Source organism: Phasianus colchicus, chromosome 5 (genome assembly GCF_987193195.1).
Source record: "Phasianus colchicus chromosome 5, bPhaCol1.hap1.1, whole genome shotgun sequence".
In the NCBI taxonomy this organism is placed as follows: Eukaryota; Metazoa; Chordata; class Aves; order Galliformes; family Phasianidae; genus Phasianus; species Phasianus colchicus.
In genome coordinates, this window is record NC_143440.1 from 8,596,178 (window position 1) to 8,619,575 (window position 23,398).

A 23,398-nucleotide genomic window follows, 5' to 3' on the forward strand; every position below is an offset into this window, starting at 1 on the left:
AGCTATTTTGACAAAGGACTTCTCAGGTGCTCCAAAGCCTACAATAAGCGGTAACTAAAATAATTTACTCATGCGATGAGGAGTTCAGAACTGGATCCATAGCCCCAGAAGTATCTCATCAGTACTGAGCAAAGTGGAAGGCACAATCTCTTCAACCTGCTGATAGCACTCTTCCTAATAGAGCCCAGGATGCTGGTGGCCTTCTCATTTGCAAGGGCACACGGCTGCTAACTCAACAAGGTGTCCCCTAGGACCTCTAAGATCTACAGATTTAAACAAGCAAACAAACACCTAGCTCACGTTTTCCTTTAAGTGAAGCAGACAAATGCCTGCTTCGAGACTGATAGAGATATGGACCACCTTCACAACAACAACAAAAAAGCAAAACCATATTCAACCTATGCTCCTTCCAGGAATCAAACCTGTTTAGAGTGAAACTGGACTGGTGGTATGGCTGAAGTATTTCCCTCCCTAATAGGTTCCAGTACTATGTACTGTAGTGAGATAGCAAAAAGGTTGTGTACATTCCTGCACAACAGCTGCTAGGGCTGGAAACTGTATTGTCCTCAGCAGCGGCATCCAGAGTAAGCAGCCCTCAGCCACAGGAGCTCTCAGGACCTCGCACATGGCCATCTACCTCTCTACCAATTCAGTGAATTCCAGATAGAAGAGTAATACAGTAAAGCTTGCTAGTTTACCATCATTACTGAAAGTCTGATCAAGCGTAAGCCTTTGGATGCCTTATTTCAACTGACCTTGATCACCGAAGTCTCCAGTTTGATTTCAATGGATGTGGACACAACTACAGAAAATAGCTGTTCTAAAAACAGCTGCTTGCAGGAAAATGACTGAGCTTGAGATCAGAAGTGTTTCTACTTCTTTAAACCAAAACCAATTTAAGACAATGCTTAGCACCCCAGAATTTCTCCAATGTAAGTTAAAGAACAAAACAGCTGTATTTTATACTTTAAAATTCGACCCACCAGTGTTAAATGCTGACAAAGTGAGTTCACAAAAACCTACGTTAAGATGTAGAGTTTAATATTAATTTATTCTGATCCCTCAGAAGATTTTGTGGCTGTGTGGGAAGGAATGAAGTATTATAGTTTCAGTATTACAGGCGAAATTAAAAAAAAAAGATCTAAAATTAACAGACAACAGAAGCTTTATGTCCTTTGGGCTGGATATCTGATTCTAGTCATTTACTCTTTTGATGCCAAAATTCATGACTGTGCTGGTAGTGACAGACCCATACACAGCTAAAGGATAGAAATCTACTCCCCCAGTCACTGTGAAAGTTGTCAAACTGGGTTACTAAGCTTGGTACTCACCCCAGTGAGTGAAGATTCCACAACCACTGGGTGCAATCCTTGTTTTTAATCAACCCTAAGCCATCCAAGGGATGTTGGGGGGCTGAAAGACTGACAGAAACCCACCCTATCAGGTAGGAAAATTAATTAACCAAAATAAATACCACTTACATAACAACCTAATCAAAGCTACTGTTGACTTCTGTAGTAGTTTAGCATGTTTTGATCAGAATCTTTCGGGGGAATAAAAGGCAAATACACCAAACAACCTCCCAGCTGAGGAGGCAGAGGCTCTATGAAGTCTCCCAAATGGTACACATTACTTCTGAACTGTCAACAAAATGTCTCATCTTGTGCTGCAGTGTGCAGTCAACTTCAAAGTAGAATTTTTTAAACAACCAGAAAGTCTTCCTTAGGAAGATTGCACACAGCCTGGACTGACATTTCCAGAGCAGGAGAAGCGTATAAGACAAGAAGATAAGCTACTCAACTCACTTCTCATGTTTACACAAGCAGTGGGAATTTACAAATCAGTGCATCTTTAACACACAACTGAGAATGTCTGGTTTGCACTTACAGTCCAAGAGACGCAGCTTTCTGTTTTAAGATTTCATCTCACTCCTACAAACAACTGGTTTGCTGAAGAGAAATGCTTTAGGCAAAAGTTTCAAGGATGTCTTCACTCTTTATCTACACAAACTGAATACACTGCGTTTCAGGCAGTTAAATATATGCCTTTTAATTTAGAGCTCAAGAATGTCACAAAGCCCAGCTGCTCATTTTAACTATTACAATGTCCTTGATATGCTCTGAGCAAGTTGAAGTTTTCCTTCCTGTGGCTATGCCAAGCTCTTGCATCCTCAGTTTGGCAACTATTCTGCCTGCAGTGCACCGTCTCTAAAGTTGTCTCTGGTAAGGAAGCAAAATCCTTTAATGCAAAGTTCTAAGAAATATGTCTTCTGAAGGGTCTCTTGCAGTGCCTCTATAGTGGCAAGGCACCATTACAGCACTGTTAGCTGCCCCAGCTTCCAATCTCACAATACGGCTGTGTGTTTTTGCCAGGTTCTCATTTTCTTCTTTCCTCTTCATACTGGAGAATTATTAGCATCAAAATTAGACAATACATTCAAGTTCTTAAGCAACTACCTACGTAATATTTCTTCTTGATTTTTAAAGTTCATGCATTCAGGGATGGCAGCCATTTTTCAGTTTAACAGGCTGAATGGCTACACACTTCTTTTAGTCTCTCAAGTGCATCAAGGTGACAAACCAAGTTTCTTGCATCTTCTTTTGGTTTGCATCACCTGGTCCAAATACTATTGCACACACTGCTTACAACTGATTCTGTTTTTCACTCACATCATTATTATTACAAACATAAATGCACCAGGCAGCACAAGACCTCTCCTTCAGTGATCTGCTGCCAAACAAATAGAAACTAATGGAAAAGAATGGGTCTCAACCAAACAGGTTTTATCTTCAGGCAATGAAGCACAGAAACAAAAGGGCCAAAATACCACTAAAAGGAGAGTAGACACGTATTATATTTATACCTTACACATTCATTTCCAGCTTTGTCACAGACCCATTGGTCCTTCTAAATTCCATCTCTGACTGGAGGAAACCTTCCCTGCTCCCAGCACCCTGCCAGCCTGACAAAGAAAAGCTGACAGGCTGTCAGTTTCCCTTTGGTCCTAAAGAAAGCCAGGGGAAAAGCACGGTATCTTCAGCCTGCCTGAAACCAAGCTGAGGGTATTTCCCACTCAGCTGCTCGCTCCAGCATACACATCTCTGAGGTCTGTTTTTCCCCACTGGTTTATTAAAAGTTTTTTTTAACTTAGCTTTACGCAAAATCAGCTGTCAAACATATATATGTGCCAGGCCCATACAAATATCAATATTTCTTCCTTTTGACTTCCTCAGTCCTATGTTACAGGCTCAGCTTCACTTTTGTTCTCCCACTGCTTTCAGGATAGGAAAGCATTGTGAAATGCATGAGTATGCAGCTTCCAAAGGGAAAAAAACTGCAGGAAAACATACAACACCACGTCTAGTGTTACATTATATTATTATGTGTGGAAATAGAGAAATTTACAACTTAGGATAATTCACAAAATCCCATTTAAAAAAAAAAACAACTCCCCATGCACACCCATGCAAATAGCCCCACCTTCTTCTATCTTGAGTCCCTTTGATTTATGTGGAGCAACAAGAAAGACTAATATAAATGATAAGCCTTCCAGTTTCATTTTGAAATCATACAGTTCACAAGCAAAATCGATGTCCAAATAGTAAAAACTGAGACACTGCAACAATTCAGCACTTGCATGTCTTCGGGAAACATGCAAAGACACGACTGTAAAAAAAAAAATACGCATACCATTTCCAGCCTTGCTCCATACCTCAAAAATAATCCCCTCCCATGTGCCTAAAATCCCATTTTTTAAGTAAGTGATCTGCTGCTAACACTGAGAAAGACAGCATTTCAAAGTTATGATGGCTCATACTGTGGCATTATCCAACACTCTACTCTTCACAGAGATTCACAAAAAGCAGTTTCGAAGCACAGTGACAGTGAGCACTGAGAAGTAGGGCAAGTTCCCAGCACCTCCCAAGGGCCAGCACTAACACTGGTACAGTGCATTCGAAGTAGAATGGCTGTACTGAAAGCTGCCTGTTCAGCTGCCCAACCAAGAGCACTGCTGCCACAGCACAGGGCAAGCACGACTGCAGGGCAGCTTCTTCTCATCTTCCATTGGATTCAAGTGGCTGAGAAGCCAAAATGACAATTAAAAGTCCTTTAACGGGACATTAGAAGTAAAGCTAGATGTGTCATCACGCCATACACTGGATGGGTAAATGATACAATCTAGGCTGCCTCCTTCCAGCACCTACCTTTTTGTGTTTCCTTCTCTCTTGCTTGGATAAATTGGAATTCCTTTGCAATGGGACACATCACTGAGGTGAAGCCCAGGCACCCTACAGTATGCATCCCACTCAAGCCAGCAACCAGGAAAGTTCAGCTTCTCAAGCTTCAAATACCACAGCATTCAAAGCATGACTCAGATGAGCAAATCAAGCAGAATATATCTCATATTATAGAATACGAGAGTCTTCTATGATGATGTACAGAGCGGTGATTAAAAGCTATATGGGTTGAAAAAAGTTGTTACCTGTCTAGCCCAGGATAAGCATGAGATGATAAAAACTTCACAGCAGTCTTCCAGAACAGCTGACCTGACATCTTACTGCCATATAAGGGGTGAATCACTCCTTCCTTCTCTTCCTTGTCACTCTTCCCCCACATTTCCCTTCAGTCCCCTGGTACAGCCTTTGCACAGTCCCCCAGAGCCTTTCTGCACAACGTGCCAAATCTATCTGCTCATTAAGCTGAAAAACAGCTTGGCAGTAAGCACAGGTTTCTGTAAGTTTAGCAAGCTGCACCATCTTACTGAAACATTGGGTGATACCCTGAACTCTTGCAAAGCCAGGGGTGAAACATGCCAGGAGATAGGAAGGACAGAACTGTCAATTTCAACAGCAGTGATTTGTTAAAATGTCCGTGCTATATGCTTTAATCCCACTTGCAGCTTACTCACAGCAGGATTTGTTTTCATATGTAAATCCCTGCATAGTTGGAGCAAGGCAAGGTTGCCCAAACCTTCTACTAATCCACACCTGCACTGAGACTGCTTCAGGAGCTTTTCCCTTCGTGAATGACAAGTTATGAATATACAGACATGCTAGAAGAGGCTTCCTAGCCACTCTGTATTCATTGCTTTAGTGAGAGTACAAATTATATTTTCCGGTGGAAGGCATAAAAGCAATAGGAAAGCCCTTGGCAGAAATTGCTGACGGACCACATTCCTTTTTTGTGCGTCTATACATTAATGCTGATGTTGGGAAGAAGCAACATGCAGTTGCCAGAGATACATCTAAGACTTGAATTTTTCCAGGCAGGCTTTAAAGCCTGCAATTTCTATTTTAAAGTAATGGTCAAGTTTGAATGTGTACTTTTGCATTACAACCAGAACTGAAAAAGCATTTTTAAATGGCTGTTGTATGTAGAATAGTCTCACACTACCAAATCAAGTCAGCCTTTCATAAAGGTAGGTAATGATCAGGGAACATCAGGAATTCACTGATTAGGGTCCCTACACTACACAGACATCATGCACATTAAAAAACAAAAATAATCCTGCCAACAGCAAAAATGATTAGAGGAGAAAGAAAGATTGTTTAGAAAAAAAAAACAAAACAAAAGTCACTGTGTCATTTTCTTGTTTGTTTTTCAGTTGCTGTTGTTCATACCTATGAACCTACCCCAACGTGCAGCAGCTCCTTCCCCTGAGACAAAGAAGGGAGAACACACAGAGAAAGCAGACACCCAACTAACAGCTGCAAGCAAACTTTCTCCAACTCACTGCTGTATTCCAGAATAAAATATTCCACAATGTCCACAGCCCAATCCCGCAGGACCTGGGAAGGCACACCAGGCAGTCCAAATTCCTTCACAGAAAGTTTAAGTAGGTTTAGATGATGTTATTTCAGCAGGAAGGCTCGTGCCAAATATTAATAATACAGTCCCTTAGTTACCACTTACAAATGCTCATAATTATTTACAGCTTCTGAACAGTACGGAGGATGACTTGGATACCATCCAGTAAACCTACAGCAATTAAATCTATTAGAAAATGGAAAACTTTCCAGTTTCACTCAGTTAAAAAAACAGACAGGCATTGGTTTCTATATAGGGAACAATCAAGTAAGCTAGTGCTTCAGCTTAGAAAACTGACAAGACCAAGATCTACAAAATCATCAGATGTCACAGGGACAGCCAAAGCCCAAAAACAATGCTGCTCTTCACACATGGGGTGGTAGGCCATAGGAACTTCTCACCAAATAATACGAAGGCTAAAAGTTCACGTGGTTTCCCACAAGGGGTAAGGCGAGCTCATGAAAAATGGAAAGCATACAAAGTTCACAAAAAGCTTTCCTAGGTCAGGCTGAAGTCAGCTAACGTACAGTTATCAGCACAGTGTCAATGAATATCAGGTAGAAAGGACCCAGGTAGAAGTCATTAGGCACAAACTGCCCAAACCAGGGATGGCCATCCCATTCTTAACTAAGCTAAGCCCTCAGTTACTACACAGTTCTTCACTGAACTCTTGCCAGCATTATTAACTGAAATTTCAAATCATTGACTACAGCCCATGATTCTCTTATGAGGAGGCCAAAGGGGACAGTGAAATAAGGAAACCTGTTAATAACGGGTGCAGAAAACAGACACGAGTGCTTACAATAGACAAGAATGCCGTCCTTCAGAAGATCACCTACTACTCACTAGACACAAGCATTTCTGCCTTTTTTCAGAGGTCTCCTTTTCTGCAATGTTCACTTCAGCATACGATCTAGAATCTTGTGTTTTAGTTTGCCCCCAGTTTACTAGACAAATATATATCTTTATTGTATGTATTTTGCCTCAATCGCCCATCTGGCACTGGAATGCTATTAAGGATATCTGCTAGAGCTCCTTCAGCTATCTCCGAAGGGTTCTGTTTACTTTTATTTTTACCCTTCTAACTAGAAGTTGCTTTGTAAAAAGTTTACAAGAGCCCTTACAGATGTTCTTCTCTGCTACAAGTCTTTCTTGGCCTCCCTCTCATTTACAGCCTGGTTAAAGCTGTGTCCTCCTCAGCTCCCTTCTGCTTACAAACACAGCAGCTTAGAGAAAAGTACCTATGTTTTATCTTAACATTCCCTGTCAATTTGCTCAGATTTGTTTCCTTTCATGATCATGCACTCCAGTCTCCTCTGCAGTAGGACACAAACAACCTCATTTGCTACTTTATAAAACAAACTGATATGCTGTAATTCGGGCCAAAGTTCATTTTAGAAAGATATCCTTGATTAACTGATAGCTTGCAAGAATCTATTACCCTCCTCCTATCTTAGCTGTTTCAAAGCTCAGTTCCTCTTCTTCACAACTTCCAGCTTTTCTAGTCTATATTTGAGTAGGTCACCTACCAGCTACTGACACTCATTCCATTCTGTCCCTCCAGGTAACTCTACCAGGTCATCAACCAAATGACAAATTCCATGAATTACTTTTTCTTCCTTTAACTAATTTCAATTGCATTTCTTTAATCTCCCATTGTAAGACTGTATTTGCAAAACACAGTTCACCCCTTGAGCACTTCTCAGTTTTCTATAAGCACTTCCTGAAGTACAGAAGAGTATTAAAGTTAGGACAAATTTAATATCACACATAAAGAGATTAAGTCACCTTAATTTGTGCACTTCCCTGCAACACTTCCCTGGGAACAGTCTATCAATAAAATTTTCCCAGTCACTTCAACAAGACAAGCTTTCTGAGACAGACTACCTATTCTAAGTGCAATATACAAACACAAACTGCTTGGCAACTAGATAGAAATGGTGTATGTATTTCTTAGGCAAGATCTTATCAAACAACTACTGGGAGTGATAATTAAACAGACCAACCTGCTCCACTTGGCTCTCTCACGAGTAAGAGCATTTTCCACCAGCATAGGATTACTAAGCATCCTGAACAGAGTAACATTAAGGACGACCCCAGGTGGGAACTGCCAGAAACAATGCTGCTGAGTGAACCAGTTAATGAGTTTATTTAATATGCGACTACACGGACGTTCAGCAGTGCAGCACAGACCTCTCTCTGACGGATTCATGCAACACAAGTCTTACATTTTTTATTGGGAGTTGCAAATCTAAACATTCCAACCTTTGTTACTGAGAGTGCGACTGCAACAGATGTTAACCCCCTAGCTACACCTTTCAGCTGTATGCTCTTTCACCTAACCCCAAAAGAGATTTAGACTAAGCCTGTCAAAAAAAACAAGATAATCTATAATTCTGAATACATCACAGTAAGATGATTCAGAGAGTCAAACAAGTACCAGCATTGTACACAGGAGAAGAAGAGATAATGAGCTAACCAAAGGTATACAGTGCTTGCTACGACAAACCAATATTCTCATATTCAGATATTAAAGGCTTAATTTCTAGAGGGATGTTCAGCAAGAATAGGCCTACAAAGCCCGCAGTGTAATAGAGATATGAAGGAGAATCTGAAAAACGGTACGTATTTTGTTTGTGAAATGCTGCTTTGAGTAAGTTTACTCTTTTTATAGAAGACTCTTTTTATCAACATCCAAGTTAAAACAAATCCTACTATGTAGGGGCAGAGTCCTGAAAGTCTGTATAAACACTATACAGTATTGGTTTAAGAAATACTGTTCTGTATTAGGATAACACGTAAAAACATTAAGATATAACTCTACTGCGATATCTGATGTTTACATACTGAGAAGTAGAAATCTGAAAACTACAAAGACAAGCAAAGAGCAATACAGGCAGCCAGCAGGAACTAATTGGCCACATTTTTTTAAGAGTGGAAGACAGTGATTAGATCAGATGTGGAAATGATTCTGATGAGTGCATTTTTGGAAAGATGTGTGGAAAATACAGGATGATTTAAGAGAAACTTGCATGCCAAAAAAAAGATTCAGCTAAATTAGATCATTGGGAGGAGTTAAAGAGGATATGCTACGTTTTATCTGAAGGCAGAGTACTGTGATGCTTCACTACAACATGCAATTATACTTGCTAGAAATGAAAAATAAAGTTAAGTGTATTTATCTGTAATTTTTGTCCTTTAAGAAGAAACCCGCTAGTCCATTTAGGTTCCTTCCTGAAAGATCTTCATCTGCTTCTTGGACATCTCTGAAACTCACTTGCCAGCTGCTTCATAGGCACACGTGAGATCTTGCACCAATATTATGCCCTGACCTGGACACCAACACACCATCATTCCAAAACATCTTCACAAAGAATTCACCAACAACAGCAAAGTGCTCACAGAACTGGGAGAAAAGAGACAGAACAACCACACACAGGCAACTTCCAGGGAAGAAAATACATATATGTATGTTTAAACAAAATCAGAGACCAGTTAAGAGAGCAGTCACCACACTTCTTGAAGTCACCAAACAGAAGTTAGCAGAAAAACAGAAGAATGGTTTTCACTCACAAATAACAGAAACCAGTACTTGTCCACGTTTGCCAGGGAACACCATCAATCCAGTATGTTTAGGGCTAGAGAGAATTAGCAAGCCACAGAAATATCCTAAAAGAGGAAGACAAATCAGATGACAGAATATTTGTTTTTTTTTTTAAAAAAAAGTATGCATCTGAAAGCTGTGCCAAAGCAATTCGATTAAACAAGTTTTTCAGCAGACCAGAAATGAATTCATGGAGGCTCAAGTACTCTTGCCTGAGAGAATCCTGCTCCAAAAGGCACATTTATTTTGCCTGAAAAGCAGCTGGTACTCTCCTAGATTAACATAAGCGTTTAAGGGAACCTCAAAAGTCTTGCAAGGGTAGATAATGATCAGTTCACCCAGAGACAGAAGGTCTTCAGTATTCTACAACGTTAATTAGGTCTCTAATCAGTTGGCATTTTTTCCTTCCTTTATTGTTGAATGGAGGATTTTTTTGGCCCGGCTTCTTTCTGAGATGTTCACTACTTGGCTTTTACTAGTGCTCATATGCCCGAGGAATGAAAAAAAAAGTCACTAATTTAAGTAGCGGGCACAGACTCCCTCATTGCCTGCTGACGTGAAGCTTTTTGTAGTTTCCATTTACATTCAAAATTAAATTCAAAAATGGTAGTAAATCTTTTTTTTTTTTTTTTTCCAAAAGCGTACAGTACAGCCCTCCAGAAAACAGGTTTTCAAGTTACAATTCTTTTGCAGGGCTATTTCATAATTTCATTAAGAGTATTTATTTAAATGGAAGCCTGAGGAAGTTTTAGAGAGCGTAGCTTCCAGAAAGCAGAGTATAGAGATGAAGTGATAGCAAGACAAGATCTGTGCCAAGTTGGAGAATCATTCTTAAACAGCCACCCCAGAAATTTTTTATCAAAGCAGACAGCTCCCCATCCCCAAGGGGCACAGAGGTGTGCGCAATTAGCGTGCTGAAGTCCAAACCATGCATCATCTTGGACGAAAAGAAAATCAACTTCATTTTAGTCCCATTCCTATATTACATTTCCTCCAGATTGCTTGGCAAGCCTAACTAGACATTGCTGGGTCTCTGTCATTTTTAAATAAATTACCAGTTTGACAACAACTTGGACATGCAAGTATTCAGCACCGGTAGAGTCATGTGATTGTGGTGAATGAGCTCCTGAGAGATTTGTGTATCTTAAACATTTCTATATTTGTTCATCTGAAAACCCAGAAGAATGAGAGCCAGTTAGGGGAAAGGCAAAACAGTCAGAGGTTGAGCTGAATTACTATTTCTCATTACAAAAATATTTTTTTAATGGCAGAGCAGTGCAAGGCTCCACCACCTAGCTCCAGAGACAAAAGTCAAAACTTGTTCATTTTTCTGGCTTCTAGTAATCAGTATCAAAACCAGACTTCTAATTTTTTGGTAACATATTCCATTTCTTGCAGGAAATGAACCAACATGGCTTAATGCAAAAAATATTCTGCCACAGCTGCTCTTCTTTTACAACAAGGTTGTAGTGTAACATACTTAAAACAGCACTCAGTCAGTGCTCTCATTTAAAGAGCTGCTCCATCTCCTAGCCTACAAAGGCACAAGTGGTTCTGAAGTCACAAGGTGTACAGCATCAATGAACTGAGTAATCCCAGATCAGTCTTTGGGTGGGGTGAGGAGCTGTCTTTGAGCCAAGTCAGATTCCCCCAGTCAGTATACTTGCTCAAACACGTGCCAGCACAGAGCAGAGGGACAAAACGCAAGTATGGAGATAGAACCATAGAATCATTAAGGGTGGAAAAGACCTCTACGGTCATCTAGTCCAAGTGCCAACACATCACCACCATACCCACTAAACCACGTCCCTCAGTGCCACATCTACACGTTCCTTGAACATCTCTGGAGATGGTCATTCCACCACTTCTCTGGGCAGTCTGGTCCAATGCATTAAAACTTAGCCAGGGGAGGAGATGGATTGCCTTTGTCAATAGCAATCCAGTTCAAATGATCATGAAAGTAACAGAGTACAAGTACATCCAGCTGTCTATGGATGTGGCAACAGAGTCATGTCCTGTAGGGACCTACAGAGCAAAATGCTGGGCACCAAAAGCTGAGAATTTTTTTTGACCATAGGTTTTTAACTTTTGAACTGTGCAAGTAACTGAACACAATCCTGGTGATCACAGAATGACAGAGTATCTCACGTTGGAAGGGGCCCAATAAGAATCATCAAGTTCAACTGCACTGAACAGTGGCATTTCCTACACAGGTCCATGAAAGATTTCAAACATACATACACTGGTAGTTAGTTTTCTTGATTTCTGGATTGGGGCCATATGAGTATAATATAAAAATGTTCTTACGTTTGTTGAGAACACAGTGTTGCTATTAGCTTTTTTTTTTTTTAACTCATTGAATTAAGTTCATCTATAACAAGCCAATTTCAAACCTTACATGGTTTGAAGGATTACATGGCACGGCTTGGCAACACAGTACATTGGAAGAGGCAACAGAGGAATAGATAAGCAAGTTTGCTGATGAAAAAAGCTGGGAGGAATAGCTGACACACTGGAGAGCTGGGCAGGAAGGAACCTGATCAAGTTCTACTAGAGCAAGTGTAGAGTCCTGCACCTGGGAAGGAACAACTGCATGCATCACTACAGATTAGGGGCTGACCTGACAGAGAGGAGCTCTGCAGAGAAGGTCCTGGGTGTTCCTGTGGACAACAGGCCATGTACCTTTGTGGCCAACATGACCAAGGGATCCTCAGGGGCATTACAAAGAGCGTGTCCAGCAGGTCAAGGAAGGTGATCCTCCCCCTCTACTCTGCCCTGGTGAGGCCACATTTAGAATATTATGTCCAGTTCTGGGCTCCCCGGTTCAAAAAAGACAGGGATCTCCCAGGAGAATTCCTGCAGAGGGTGACAAAGATGATTAAGGACCTGGAACATTTCCTGTGTGAGAAAAGGCTGAGTAACCTGGGTCTGTCCAGCCTGGGGAAAAGAAGACTGAGAGGAGATCTGATAAATGTTTATAAATATCTAAAGAAAGGTGGGAGGTAAATGGATGAGGCCATGCTCTTCTCGGTGGTGTGTAGCAATAGAACAAGGAGTAATGGCCTAAAACTTGTACACAGGAAGTTCCATACAAACATGCAGAAGAACTTCTCTACTGCAAGAGTGTCAGAACGCTGGAACAGGCTGCCCAGAGAGGTGGTAGAGTCTTCTTGTACGGAGATATTCAAGACCTGTCTGTATGCTGACGTGTGCGACCTGTTGTAGGGTACCTGCTTTAGCAGGGGGGTTGGACTTGATGATCTCTTGAGGTCCCTTCCAACCCCTACAATTCTGTGATTCTGTTATTCCTGTTTCCAAGTAAACAATTCTAACACCACAAACAGAAAAACCTGACACTGGCCAAACAAGACATTCAAACACAAACCTCAAAGGCTAACATCTGTTGGTTGGTTTTTGTGTTTGTTGTTTTTTAGGGTTTTTTTTTGTAATATATTCTTATTATAGATTTCATCTTTGAGATATGACTAGGCCATTCAAGTCTATGGGCAAAACAAACAGCACTTTAACAGTGGAGTGGAATGAGTCACAGCTTGAAGCAGTGATGGAGCACCTGGTGGGAAGGCAGGGCCAACCCAGAGGAGCTCAACTCCATACAGTGCACCTCAGTGACTGGAAGGGATGGGGTTAGGATCCACTCCTTCCCAGACCTCATTTAAGGGTTGGCAGTGGAGATTGCTGATGATTCCTGTGTACCTGAAGCCTTCTGAAGGTAAGCAACTTCTTTACTTTATTTCTGCGCCCACAGCTGTTGAATTTGAGCAAATCCTCGCTTACCACAGCCTAAGGCCTTGCTACTCTGCTGTCACTGCTGTATCTTCTATCACATTACAAAAGGTTATATTACAACTAATATAACAAGAGTCAAACTGTAACTTAAAGCCCCAATCTCAGGAGGACTTAAAATATAGTTATCAAAGGCTCTTGAACGAACGGCAAAAATATAAGTAGATCTTGAGCCAAAACCATTCTGTTACACTCTCAACATAACTACAGTACACAGATGCAACACAAAGAATACAAGATTATTACTTTTTAATACATATTTTTGTTTCAAATTACAAGGGAAGTCCTGAATTTCTTATGGGTCTGTGAAAAATCCATATGATACTAAAAAAATTTATTCATAACAAAACAGTTTGAGGAAACAAAAAAAAAGTTCTGAAGACAGAAACAAAATCTAAAAAAAATAAAAAATAAAAGCAAATTATATTAGGTTTATTTTCTCCTGCCTTTTTGATGTATATCCACACTCTGACCATTACCATTCTGCAACACAGTACTATTTGGTAGATTCTACCAAGTTCCTTCAGATCTTCTTGGCTTTGTATAAGACAAAGTCGAAAAGGCAAAGCCACCTCTGTGGAAACTTCCAAGATAGAGAATTCTTCAAACCAAGAATAATACTGAATTGAGTCTTCTGATAGTTTTACATCATTCTCCCCCAAAACTTAAATGAGTAAGACTAACTTCAGTGTTTTCAGGATAGTCTTTTATTAGGACATGCATCCTTAAAATACATGAATTCTACTGATATGTTGTCAACTGAGATAAGAATTAAGACAAACTGATTCATCTGCATAAGTATATGTGACTTACTATAAAATGCCTTCCTATTAAAGTGCCTCGAGAGACATGATGCCAATACATGCTGCTTAGGAACGGCCAAACATATCCTCCTTAGAGCTACAGCAACTGCTCACTAGGAGATACATTTCTGTCACAGCCACACCAAGTGCTTGCTCTTCCCAAGGTGCTGCTAAATTGCCTTGTATCTGTGAAAAAATGTAAGCCTACTAACATTTGTAAGGGAAATGTTGTCAAAACAAACATAAGAACTACAACCATCTTCCTCAAACGCCAACATTCATATGGATGGGTTTCTTTTTAAGTGAGTAGAGAATGTAAGCATCTCACACCACAAGAAACGTGGCATGTTGTTTCACCATTCCAAATCCTGCCAGTGATATTTCTTGCTCTATAAGTAGCCCACTGGCACCATTCCTACAGAAGGCCAATCTACAAAGCCACAGCATGGCATCAGCTCAGGGTCACAAGCTGTTCTGACACCAGCAGCTGACCTAGAAGAGTGTCTGACATCAGAGACATTGAATAACAGCTTCTCAAATGGCAGGAGACTGAAAAGGTTACAAATTCTGTATGCATTGGCTAAGAAATACCTTTCTGCACTGCAGAACTGAACATGGAGAAAGGTGAATTCTTGCAGGCGTGTAAGGGGTAAGAAATAGTTCTTCACTGTACAAGCAGAGAAGGCACTATCAGTCAGTTCTTGAATTACACTACACAAGTACAACAAGAATTTTATTAACAGCTAAAATAAGTTCAAAATAATATTGAATGCAACAGAAAACATTGATCTTCTCTGGGACAAAGACTGAAATGCCAGGCTATTTTTCAAATAATGAATATTCCAGACTAGCAAAGCCAGAAGGTGCTGTTTTGATCTGCATTCTTCTGCGGAACAGATTAAAAAAAGAAATTACATTTCTCAACATCTGGTGAAAGATCAGGTTTCCAAGGAGATGAAGTCTGGGCCTTGGCTAAGTAGCCTTACTGCATTTTTCCAATGAAGTGAGGTAAAAAAAAAAACAAAAAAACCCAAACACAGGTGCAAGATGGAGTTCACACAAGTGAGCTATCCACCTCCTTCAGCATGAAGTTCTACCAAATATATACCACAGGTTTTTTGACAATATGCAAAGTGATTAACTGCTGATAAAAACTATTAGATATTCAAAACAGATTGCTTCTTCTATGCCACCAAAAATGAGACTTCACACAAAACTTCCATTGGCTTTCTAAATAACTCAACACACTAATTCTTCCAAGGAAAAATAATTTCAAGTCATTGATGCATCGTTCTGTGCCTTGTTTCAATCTGGTTTGTTACACACATTAACCACAGGAACACGCAGAATTTACACACAGACTTCTCAGTTCGTGTTTTCAGCCCACTACCTAAACCTACAGCATCCCTTACAAACACTAAAAACCCACACCAAAACCTTCTCCAATGCTTTTAAAGAAGCTGCAACAACTACTTATTTGCCTCTTGAAGCACCTCCAAAACACAGACCCTGACTTCCACGGAATAATCTAACTGTAAAAGTCAATGCTCAGTTCACCGAGTTCAGTATTGCATTCACCTAAATCATTTTTTTAGTCTCAAGTTTTCTAAGAATAATAACAAGGTGAAAGTTTCAAGCTGCATGTAAGGTTGTTAAGTACTGAAACTTTAAGTATTCCTTGTGTTCTGTAATCTGACTGAAAACAAGGAAGGTACACAAGCTTAAAAATATGTATTTATTGTGATCCTTTATCATTAGCATACACCTTTACATGTTTTCTGAAGAAGACAATTGTCTTCAGCTTTTCAGAGAACTCTACGCTCGCTTACATCGAAAGATATAACTAGAAGCTTTTCACCTCTTTTCTGCTCTTTCAGACAATAACTGATAATAAAGGTTAAAAGTCAAAAGCATACAAGTTCTGTAACTAAAAAAAGCTTCTGAGGGATCACCAAACTCAGTGTTTTGGCCTGACGACTCCATTCCTTCCAGTTTTCCTGCACCTCCTGTCAAACCGTTAGCACACACACAACCAACTCTGTGCTGGAAAGAAAATATTGAAGTCAAGTGCGAAACAGTGCTTATGTATTACCTAAATTAATTAGCCCACGTGTCTCTATGCCTTTCCAGTTTGCTTGATTGCAATTTGCTTTTAGAAATGGTTTTACTCGTTTGCAGCACACAGGCTGCAGCTATCATGTTAGGTCTCATCTTTGTCATCACAGCCTTGGATAGTGATGAGGAACTGCACGTAACAAAGCTCTGCCAAGTAAATCCAATGAATGTTCATTTGTTCCCTTTTCTGATCTCCCCAAAAAATCCTTGAGAGCAGGTATTTGGTGGGAAAAGAAGCCTTAAATAAGCTGGCCCTACAAACATCACCATCCTAATACCCCCCTAGCAAATGGTCCCCAAGCACAGCATGTTTCTTGGTGGCTGGTAGTGGCAGTGCTCTGGCAGCAGGACCTCCTTAGCCTTGTCTTCGTGAAAGCCCAGCAGCAGGTAGGAGATTTACTGACACTCCTGTACCATACAGCAGTCCCTGCAGGAACACAAGGCATCTTAAGTTTCTCTAGTACCTGCAGAGGCAGCACCCCAAGGTATCCCTTGTGCAGAATCCTCTCTGCTCCATCCACCACAGTTATAATGGGGATAGACTATGGACGTGTGCAATATGAAAGAGAACAGAATAATCACAGCACAGAATGGCTTGGTCTAGAAGGAACCTCAAGGATCAAGTTCCAACCCCCCTGCCACACGCAGGGTTGCTAAACACTAGATCAAGCATGAGATCAGTCTGCTCAGGGTCCTGTCCAACCTGAACACTTCCAGGGACAGAGCATCCACATTCATTCTGGGCAGCCTGTTCCAGCACCTCAGTCTTCTCTCAGTAAAAAGCTTCCCTTGATATCTTATGTAAATCTTCCCTCCTTTAGTTTAAAACCATTCTCCCTTGGCTGATCACTATCTACCTGTGTTAAAAGTTGTTTTCCCTCCTGTTAATAAGCTCCCTTTTGGAAGGCCAGAGTGAGGTCTTCCCGCAGCCTTCTCTTCTCCAGACTGAGCAAGTCCAGCTCCTTCAGCCTTTGTAGGAGAGGAGCTCCAGCCCTTTGACCATCCTGGCAGCCCTCTTCCGGACCCCTTCTAAAAGCTCCACATCTTTCCTGCCTTGAAGGCCTCAGACTTGGATGCAATGCTCCATGAAACAGCACCGGATTCTACTGTTATTTCACAGTCCATTTCCACATGGGAGACACAGAATCACAAATGGCCATGAGAAGCACCAGCCCACAAAGCCCAGATGTCATAAAGGTTTTCCCCTAATAGGTGAATATGGTTTAAAACATCCAGGTGAGAGCCCTCCAGCTTCTGCCAGTTGAAAGAGCCATTTGCACATTCCTAGAACACAGCAAGCACACATTCTTTGGGGGCAGAGTTTAACTTCAGCCGTCTGCAGGACGCTGAGCACAGAACCAGCATCAGCCAATGAAAACCAACCAGCTTTCCTTCCTCGCCTGCAAACAGCTACAGCCTGGGCACCAACAGCTGCTTGCCTCTAGAATTCTTCCTGGTAAAAGAAAGCCAAACAGGTAAGGATGGGTGCTTGATTGAACCCACTGGAAAGAAACTGTAATAAAATTTCAATCTGAACGCCTGCAGACCACGGTTTGGAAAATAAAATTCTACTTAGAGCCTTTTACAAAGATTTGATTCAGAAACCGTTTAAAAACGTGAGCAGTGTCAGCAGTTGACCCTTTTCACCAAAGAGACCAAGCAAATATTTAGAAGTCACGATGGACGCCTTCGCCTCAGAAGCACACAAGCACACTCACTTGTCTCCTCACCGTTATTTCGGAGCGTCAAACCCTTTCCAGAACTGTCACCATGAAGCACTGGAGTAACAGAAACCTCAACCGCCGAGCAGGCAGACCGATTCCACAGACACGCACACCGCCGCGATCTCGGGAAGACGTTCCCGGCATCGCGGTCCGGGCGGAGCGCGGCTGTCGGGCGGGCAGCGCAGAGCCGTCCCGCAGCCGCCCCGAGCCCGCGCGGTGCGACCGGCCTGCCCCGAGCACACGCAGCCCGCGGGTACGGCCATCGCTCCGGGCTTCGGCCACGCGCTCCTGAGGCCCGGCTTTGCCGCAGGGCGCCGGGTTTGCCGCGAGACCCCGGGGCACGAGGGCGGGCAGAGGGATCCGGGCGGGGAAGGGCACCGCGCCTCCCCTCCCTCCTTCCCGGCCCGGCTCTGCCCCGGGGCCGACCGCCACCCCGCCGCCTCCGGTTCCCATCGGGGCGGCCCGCTCCGCTCGCAGCGCTCGCCCGGCGGGTGCAGCCCCCAGCCCGGCCCGCTCGCCTCGGGAAGCCGCTCCCCTAGCCCGCCCGGGGCCGCCCGTTAGCGCCCCCTCCCCCCCCAACGGCCGCCCACCGCCCGCCGCCGCCGCTCACCGCCAGCGCCGCGCGCCCCCTCGCCGCGCCGCACCCCGGGGTGGGAGGGGGGGAGGGGGTCGCCGTCCCTCGGCAACGTCGCGGCGCGCTCGGAGCGGCACCCGCCGCAGGCAGCCCCCGTCCCTGACCTACTTTCCGCCTGGCTTGCCACCCAACGGCGCACCACTAACCTACTTTCCAGCCAATGGCACCCTCCTCCGGCCCCGGACCGGACGCGCCCGCCCGCCAACGGGAGAGCGGCTCCCGGACGGCCTCGTCCAATGGGCGTCCGGAAACGGGGCAACGCCCGCCCTCCTGAGCGGCAGCTAATCCGCGGGCCCTCCCGGCGTGACAGCCAATCGGAGAGGCGGCCGGGAGTTTTGATTCCGCCCCCCGGCGGCGGGCACGGAGCCCCGGATGTGGCGCTGGCGGCTGTCACAGCCGTCGGTCGCGAGCGTCTCGTGCAGCCGTCTCCTCGCGCCGAGGCTTTCCCGCCCTCCTGCACCGCTCGCGCCCTGGCGGCTGGGCGGCTAAATTTAGACAACCCTCACAACAATGCCGGCGTGCGGAGCGGATGTGTTGCAAGAAAGTAATCGCGGCAAGGCTGCTTTCAAATGCAAACGTGGCCCAAGCGCTGTGGCTTTGTTGCTACATCCGATTAGCGTTGCCACACCGTAATTGCCCCAACTTTTCCCGTCTTGTGGTGCCACACCTTCATTTGGTTTAGCTTTACCAACGCACCGGCCCGCAGAAGGTTGGGCTGTGGCGTGATCGCCTCACAGCGCTGCTGCGGTCATCGCACTGTGAGCTCGTCCCAAAGGCAGCCCTCAGGGCTGGTTTCCACCTAGCTGTGACTAAAACGCGGGCTGCAGGTGGCACCTGCTGGGCACAGGCTTGCAGATCGGGTCAGAATGTTCGTATTCAGCACGATAGCTTAAGTAAATATTAGCCAGACCAAAATACACTCCATGAAAGAAAAAGAATAAAATGCGTACTTTTACGTTACAGGTGGTGAGGCATTGGCACACGTTGCCCAGAGATACGGTGGAAACCCAGTCCCCAGCTACACTCACGGTCAGACTGGTTGGGGCTCTGAGCAACCTGACCTCACTGTGCTGTCCCTGTTCATAAAATTACAGAATTGGTCGGGTTGGAAAGGACCTTAAAGATCATCAAGTCCAACCACAACCTAACCATACAACCATAACATCCCTCTGCTAAATCATATCCCTGAGCACCACATCCAAATGGTTTTTAAACACATCCAGTGATGGTGACTCAACCACCTCCCTAGGGAGCCTATTCCAGTGCTTAACAATCCTTTCTGTAAATATGTGTTTCCTGATATCCAAGCTAAGCTTACCCTGGCACATCTTAAGGCCATTTCCCCTCATCCTGTCAACTGTCACCAGCGAGAAGAGACCAACTCCACTCTTGCTGTAAGCACCTTTCAGATATTGGAAGAGAGCAATAAGGTCTCCCCTCAGCCTCCTTTTCCCCAGACTGAACATCCCCAGTTCCTTCAGTCTCTCCTCATAGGCCATATTCTCCAAGCCCTTCACAAGCCTTGTTGCCCTTCTCTGGACCTGCTCCAGCACCTCAGTGTCCATTCTGTACTGAGGTGCCCAAAACTGAACACAGTGCTAAAGGTGAGGCCTCACCAGTGTTGAGTACAGGGGCAGGATGACTTCCCTAGACCTGCTCAGCACACCATTCCTGATACAAGCCAGGATGCCTTCTCGGCCACCTGGGCACACTGCTGGCTCATATTCAGCCAACTGTCCATCAGTACATCAAGGTCCCTTTCCGTCAGGCAGCTTTCCAGCCACTTCTCCCCAAGCCTGGAGTTGGACTAGATGGCCTTTAAAAGTCCATTCCAACACAAATGAGACTATTATTCTATCATCTTCTTTTAGCAACCATTCCACTGTTCAGATTTGGTTTAGTGCACAGAAGTTTTGGAGGTGGAGAAATCTCCTAGGCTACTTCTTTCTTGCAAGTCTTCATAGTTTTCATTGTTGTTTCTACCCACCTGTAGAAATCATCTTCCTGGTGCGTTCAGTCACACACTGTCTGCCTTAATGAGCCCAGTAACTGTTGTAGGGCCTGATGCCAAGAATAATGATCTTTCATTATTTCTGTAGGAAATCAGCTTAGCAGGCCATATGTCATATTTCCCAGTAAATGATTGTTTTGAATTGTTTCTATAAATGAGATGTTAAAGGAAATAACAGCATCTGGTTAATCAAATTCTGGTTTTCAGCATATGATAATGTATACCAATCCTATTCTGCTACATTCTTTAAAATAAATTTCATCTTTAAGTTGAGTGCAGGAAAATTCTCTGTGTAGCTTAATAAGGCATTTTATTACTAACTGTTACAACCTTAAAATTTCAAGGGTACAAAGATTATCACCAAAGAGCTAAGAAATCACAAGCTGACTCTTAATGTGAAGTGAGTTCTCCTACAATCACCAGGAAGGAGTTTTCATCACTCTTCCAGCATGTGTTCACGTATTGCAGAAAGTAGAGGTAAGGCTAAGGTGCACATGTTAGGCACAGGTAGGGTGTTTTTTCTATTAAGGGTCATTCTTGAAGAAACACTTGAATCTGTGATGATACCATAGACTGTGGAATCTGCTAGAAAGACCAGCTCCATCATGTCCTCTGCCCAGGGCACTGTGCACATATGCTTCTATTTCCATAGCAGAAGCATTTCCTCAGCAAGTCAATTGCTGATACGATTCATTTTCTGAATTTAGGTTGTTTTTAAAGAAGGCAGTAAATTATGCCTTAATTAGGAACTTAGCTGCCTCCTTAACTATATAATAGTGAATGCTCGCACTATGCTTACACGTCAAAACTTGGGTTTATATCTGGTTTCAAATTATGATGTAGAAACGGGAGAAGAGCCTGCTATGTGGTGATTGCACTGAAAACTGTGATTATTAACAGACTGTTGGAACAACAACCCTGTACCTCCACCTATTGATTTTCTCTACCATATTCATATTTGTAACCACTTTCCTAGCCTGAGATTTTTGACTTTGTATCAAGGAGAGTAGGGGTTATGTTCTTCATTAAACGAAATCTACCTAAGAAATAACAGGGCTTTTTATCAGTGGTTTCACTTTAGAATCTGCAATTTTTCCTCCTTCTTCTTTTTTTGATCTAGATATCTACTTACATGCAAAAAGGAGTCTATTTTCTCAAATGATAACCCAAATCCTGCTAGGTTTTTTTTCCCCAACCCTTCAAAAAATCACTGATGATATCTCTGGAATAACAGCAGATCTTTAAAAGTTCAGAAGTAGCCTGCCAAATTATTTCCTTGATGTTTTAGTTATGTTTTCTCTGAAACATGATTCACAACCCCAATTAGAGATATCAAGGGAGACACTTATCTGAGTCTTTGGAGCATGGGTTTTTGTAATAGTTTGGAGATACTATTTTACATGTTTATTTTTTACTGTATTCAAAAATATGTCCAATATATACTATATGTAAGTGGTCCATATGTCCACTTAACTGTGGATCTAGATATTTTACATTTAAAACACTTGCATTTTGCTTATAGATTTTCTGATATACAATATTTACTTGACTATTTCTTCTAACCAATCTCTTCCTCAGCTTGAGTCTTAGAAATTTGCAGTGACATACAAGCTGTGATCTTATCTGCAGCAAAAGTCTATAGGTCATAGAAAAGTTAACATGACTTAGCAACTTGAAAACCCAGACTCTCATTCAGTCTGTGCTTTACAAAACCCAGAGAAGGCCATATTTCCCACCTTGTTCCACAAAACTGGTGACATGCTTCAACCCAGTTAGAGGTTGGTGCTGTTGCATACTGAAAAAAATACCAAATCCTTTACAGTGATATTCTGTTTATCATAGTCTGTCTCAGCTCATGTGTGGCTGGCTCGAACCTCCTTGAGTCAAAAGTTTCATTGCAATGTGCCATTGCTTACTCATTCCTTTCACAGTTCCTCAGATTGTTGAGGAATTACAACACAAAGCCAGGCAAATATTAGGTTTTTTTCTTTCTGCTTTTGTTTGTAGAAACACTTGTCTGTCATTTAAGGACTGTATGCTTACTCCTACCTCAATATTTCCAAATTTCAGCATAAAAAGTCATAAAAACAAACATAAGGCAATAAATGTTAACTTTTTTACGTGCCTCTTGCTACTTTAGAAAAGAAAAAGAGAAGGGAAGAGAAGGGGAGGGGGAAGGAAAGGGGAAGGAAAGGGGAAGGGAGGGGAGGAGGGGGAGAGAAGAAGAGGGAGGGGGGAGGGGGAGGGGGAAAGGGGGGAAGGGGGAAGGAGGGGAGGGGAGGGAAGGGGAAGGGTCTTATACAGCCATTGATTTCAGCCCTGGGATCTCCAAGAACACCAAATAATATTCTGAGACTCCATAGGAACTCACAAGAATTGGCAATCCAGTATCCAGCAGCATAACAAGAACAGGAAGAAGAGTCTAAGGAGGAAAATGAGATTAAGACCTGGGAGTTAAGAAAATCAAGTACTCTCTACAGTATTTGTTCATTTTTCATGGATGGCCAGGGAAGAACTTGTATTTTTATCTGGATTCAAACATATGGAGGTCGTAGATCTTTCAGGTTTTTTACTTCTTTAAAATATATGGAATTTCACTAGTATTTCAAAGACTGAGAGTGTCTAAATTGAAGAAAAGATAGCAAGTTCTAAATAATTTAATAAAATGTTAGTGATAAAATGTTTTAAATTTGAAATCTTAAAGGCAACAGAATGACAACCTCTTTAAATAGCAACATTTTTCAGTTGGTGCTTTCCTTCCTGCCTTTTTTTTCCTGAAACTTTATCAAAATATTTAATAAAGTTTTATTTACCATCATTGTTGATAAATAATAAATCTCTAACTATTCTTGCAGCAATTTGGATTCAACACTCTATTGTTTCTACATTTGTAAA

At 42.5% G+C, this 23,398-nt stretch overlaps 2 protein-coding genes across 8 annotated transcripts in view; one reads left to right on the plus strand and one right to left on the minus strand.

Annotated features, from left to right (window-relative positions):
- Nucleotides 1-18,717, minus strand: part of BMAL1 (basic helix-loop-helix ARNT like 1) — a 45,659-nt gene extending 26,942 nt beyond the window's left edge. For 5 of the 7 annotated variants that reach the window (XM_090140397.1, XM_090140396.1, XM_090140395.1 and 2 more), the window contains exon 1: nt 18,469-18,616. The gene's annotated coding sequence lies outside the window, so the exon portion shown is untranslated. Of the gene's footprint in view, nt 1-17,864; nt 18,210-18,468; nt 18,617-18,638 lie in introns of those variants that run through there. The other 2 variants (XM_031614067.2, XM_090140393.1) reach the window with 2 other exon arrangements.
- LOC149917725 (uncharacterized) lies at nt 18,642-22,681 on the plus strand. Its single transcript, XM_090140402.1, has 2 exons — nt 18,642-19,036; nt 19,456-22,681. Exons 1-2 carry the CDS (start codon nt 18,729-18,731, stop codon nt 19,460-19,462), a joined length of 315 nt encoding a protein of 104 aa, XP_089996528.1. The 5' UTR covers nt 18,642-18,728; the 3' UTR covers nt 19,463-22,681.
- The last annotated feature ends 717 nt before the right edge of the window (nt 22,682-23,398 follow it).

Bases quoted from the DNA above. Each gene is read 5' to 3' on its own strand.
- LOC149917725 (XM_090140402.1), top strand. From the start codon at position 18,729: ATGGGCGTCCGGAAACGGGGCAACGCCCGCCCTCCTGAGCGGCAGCTA.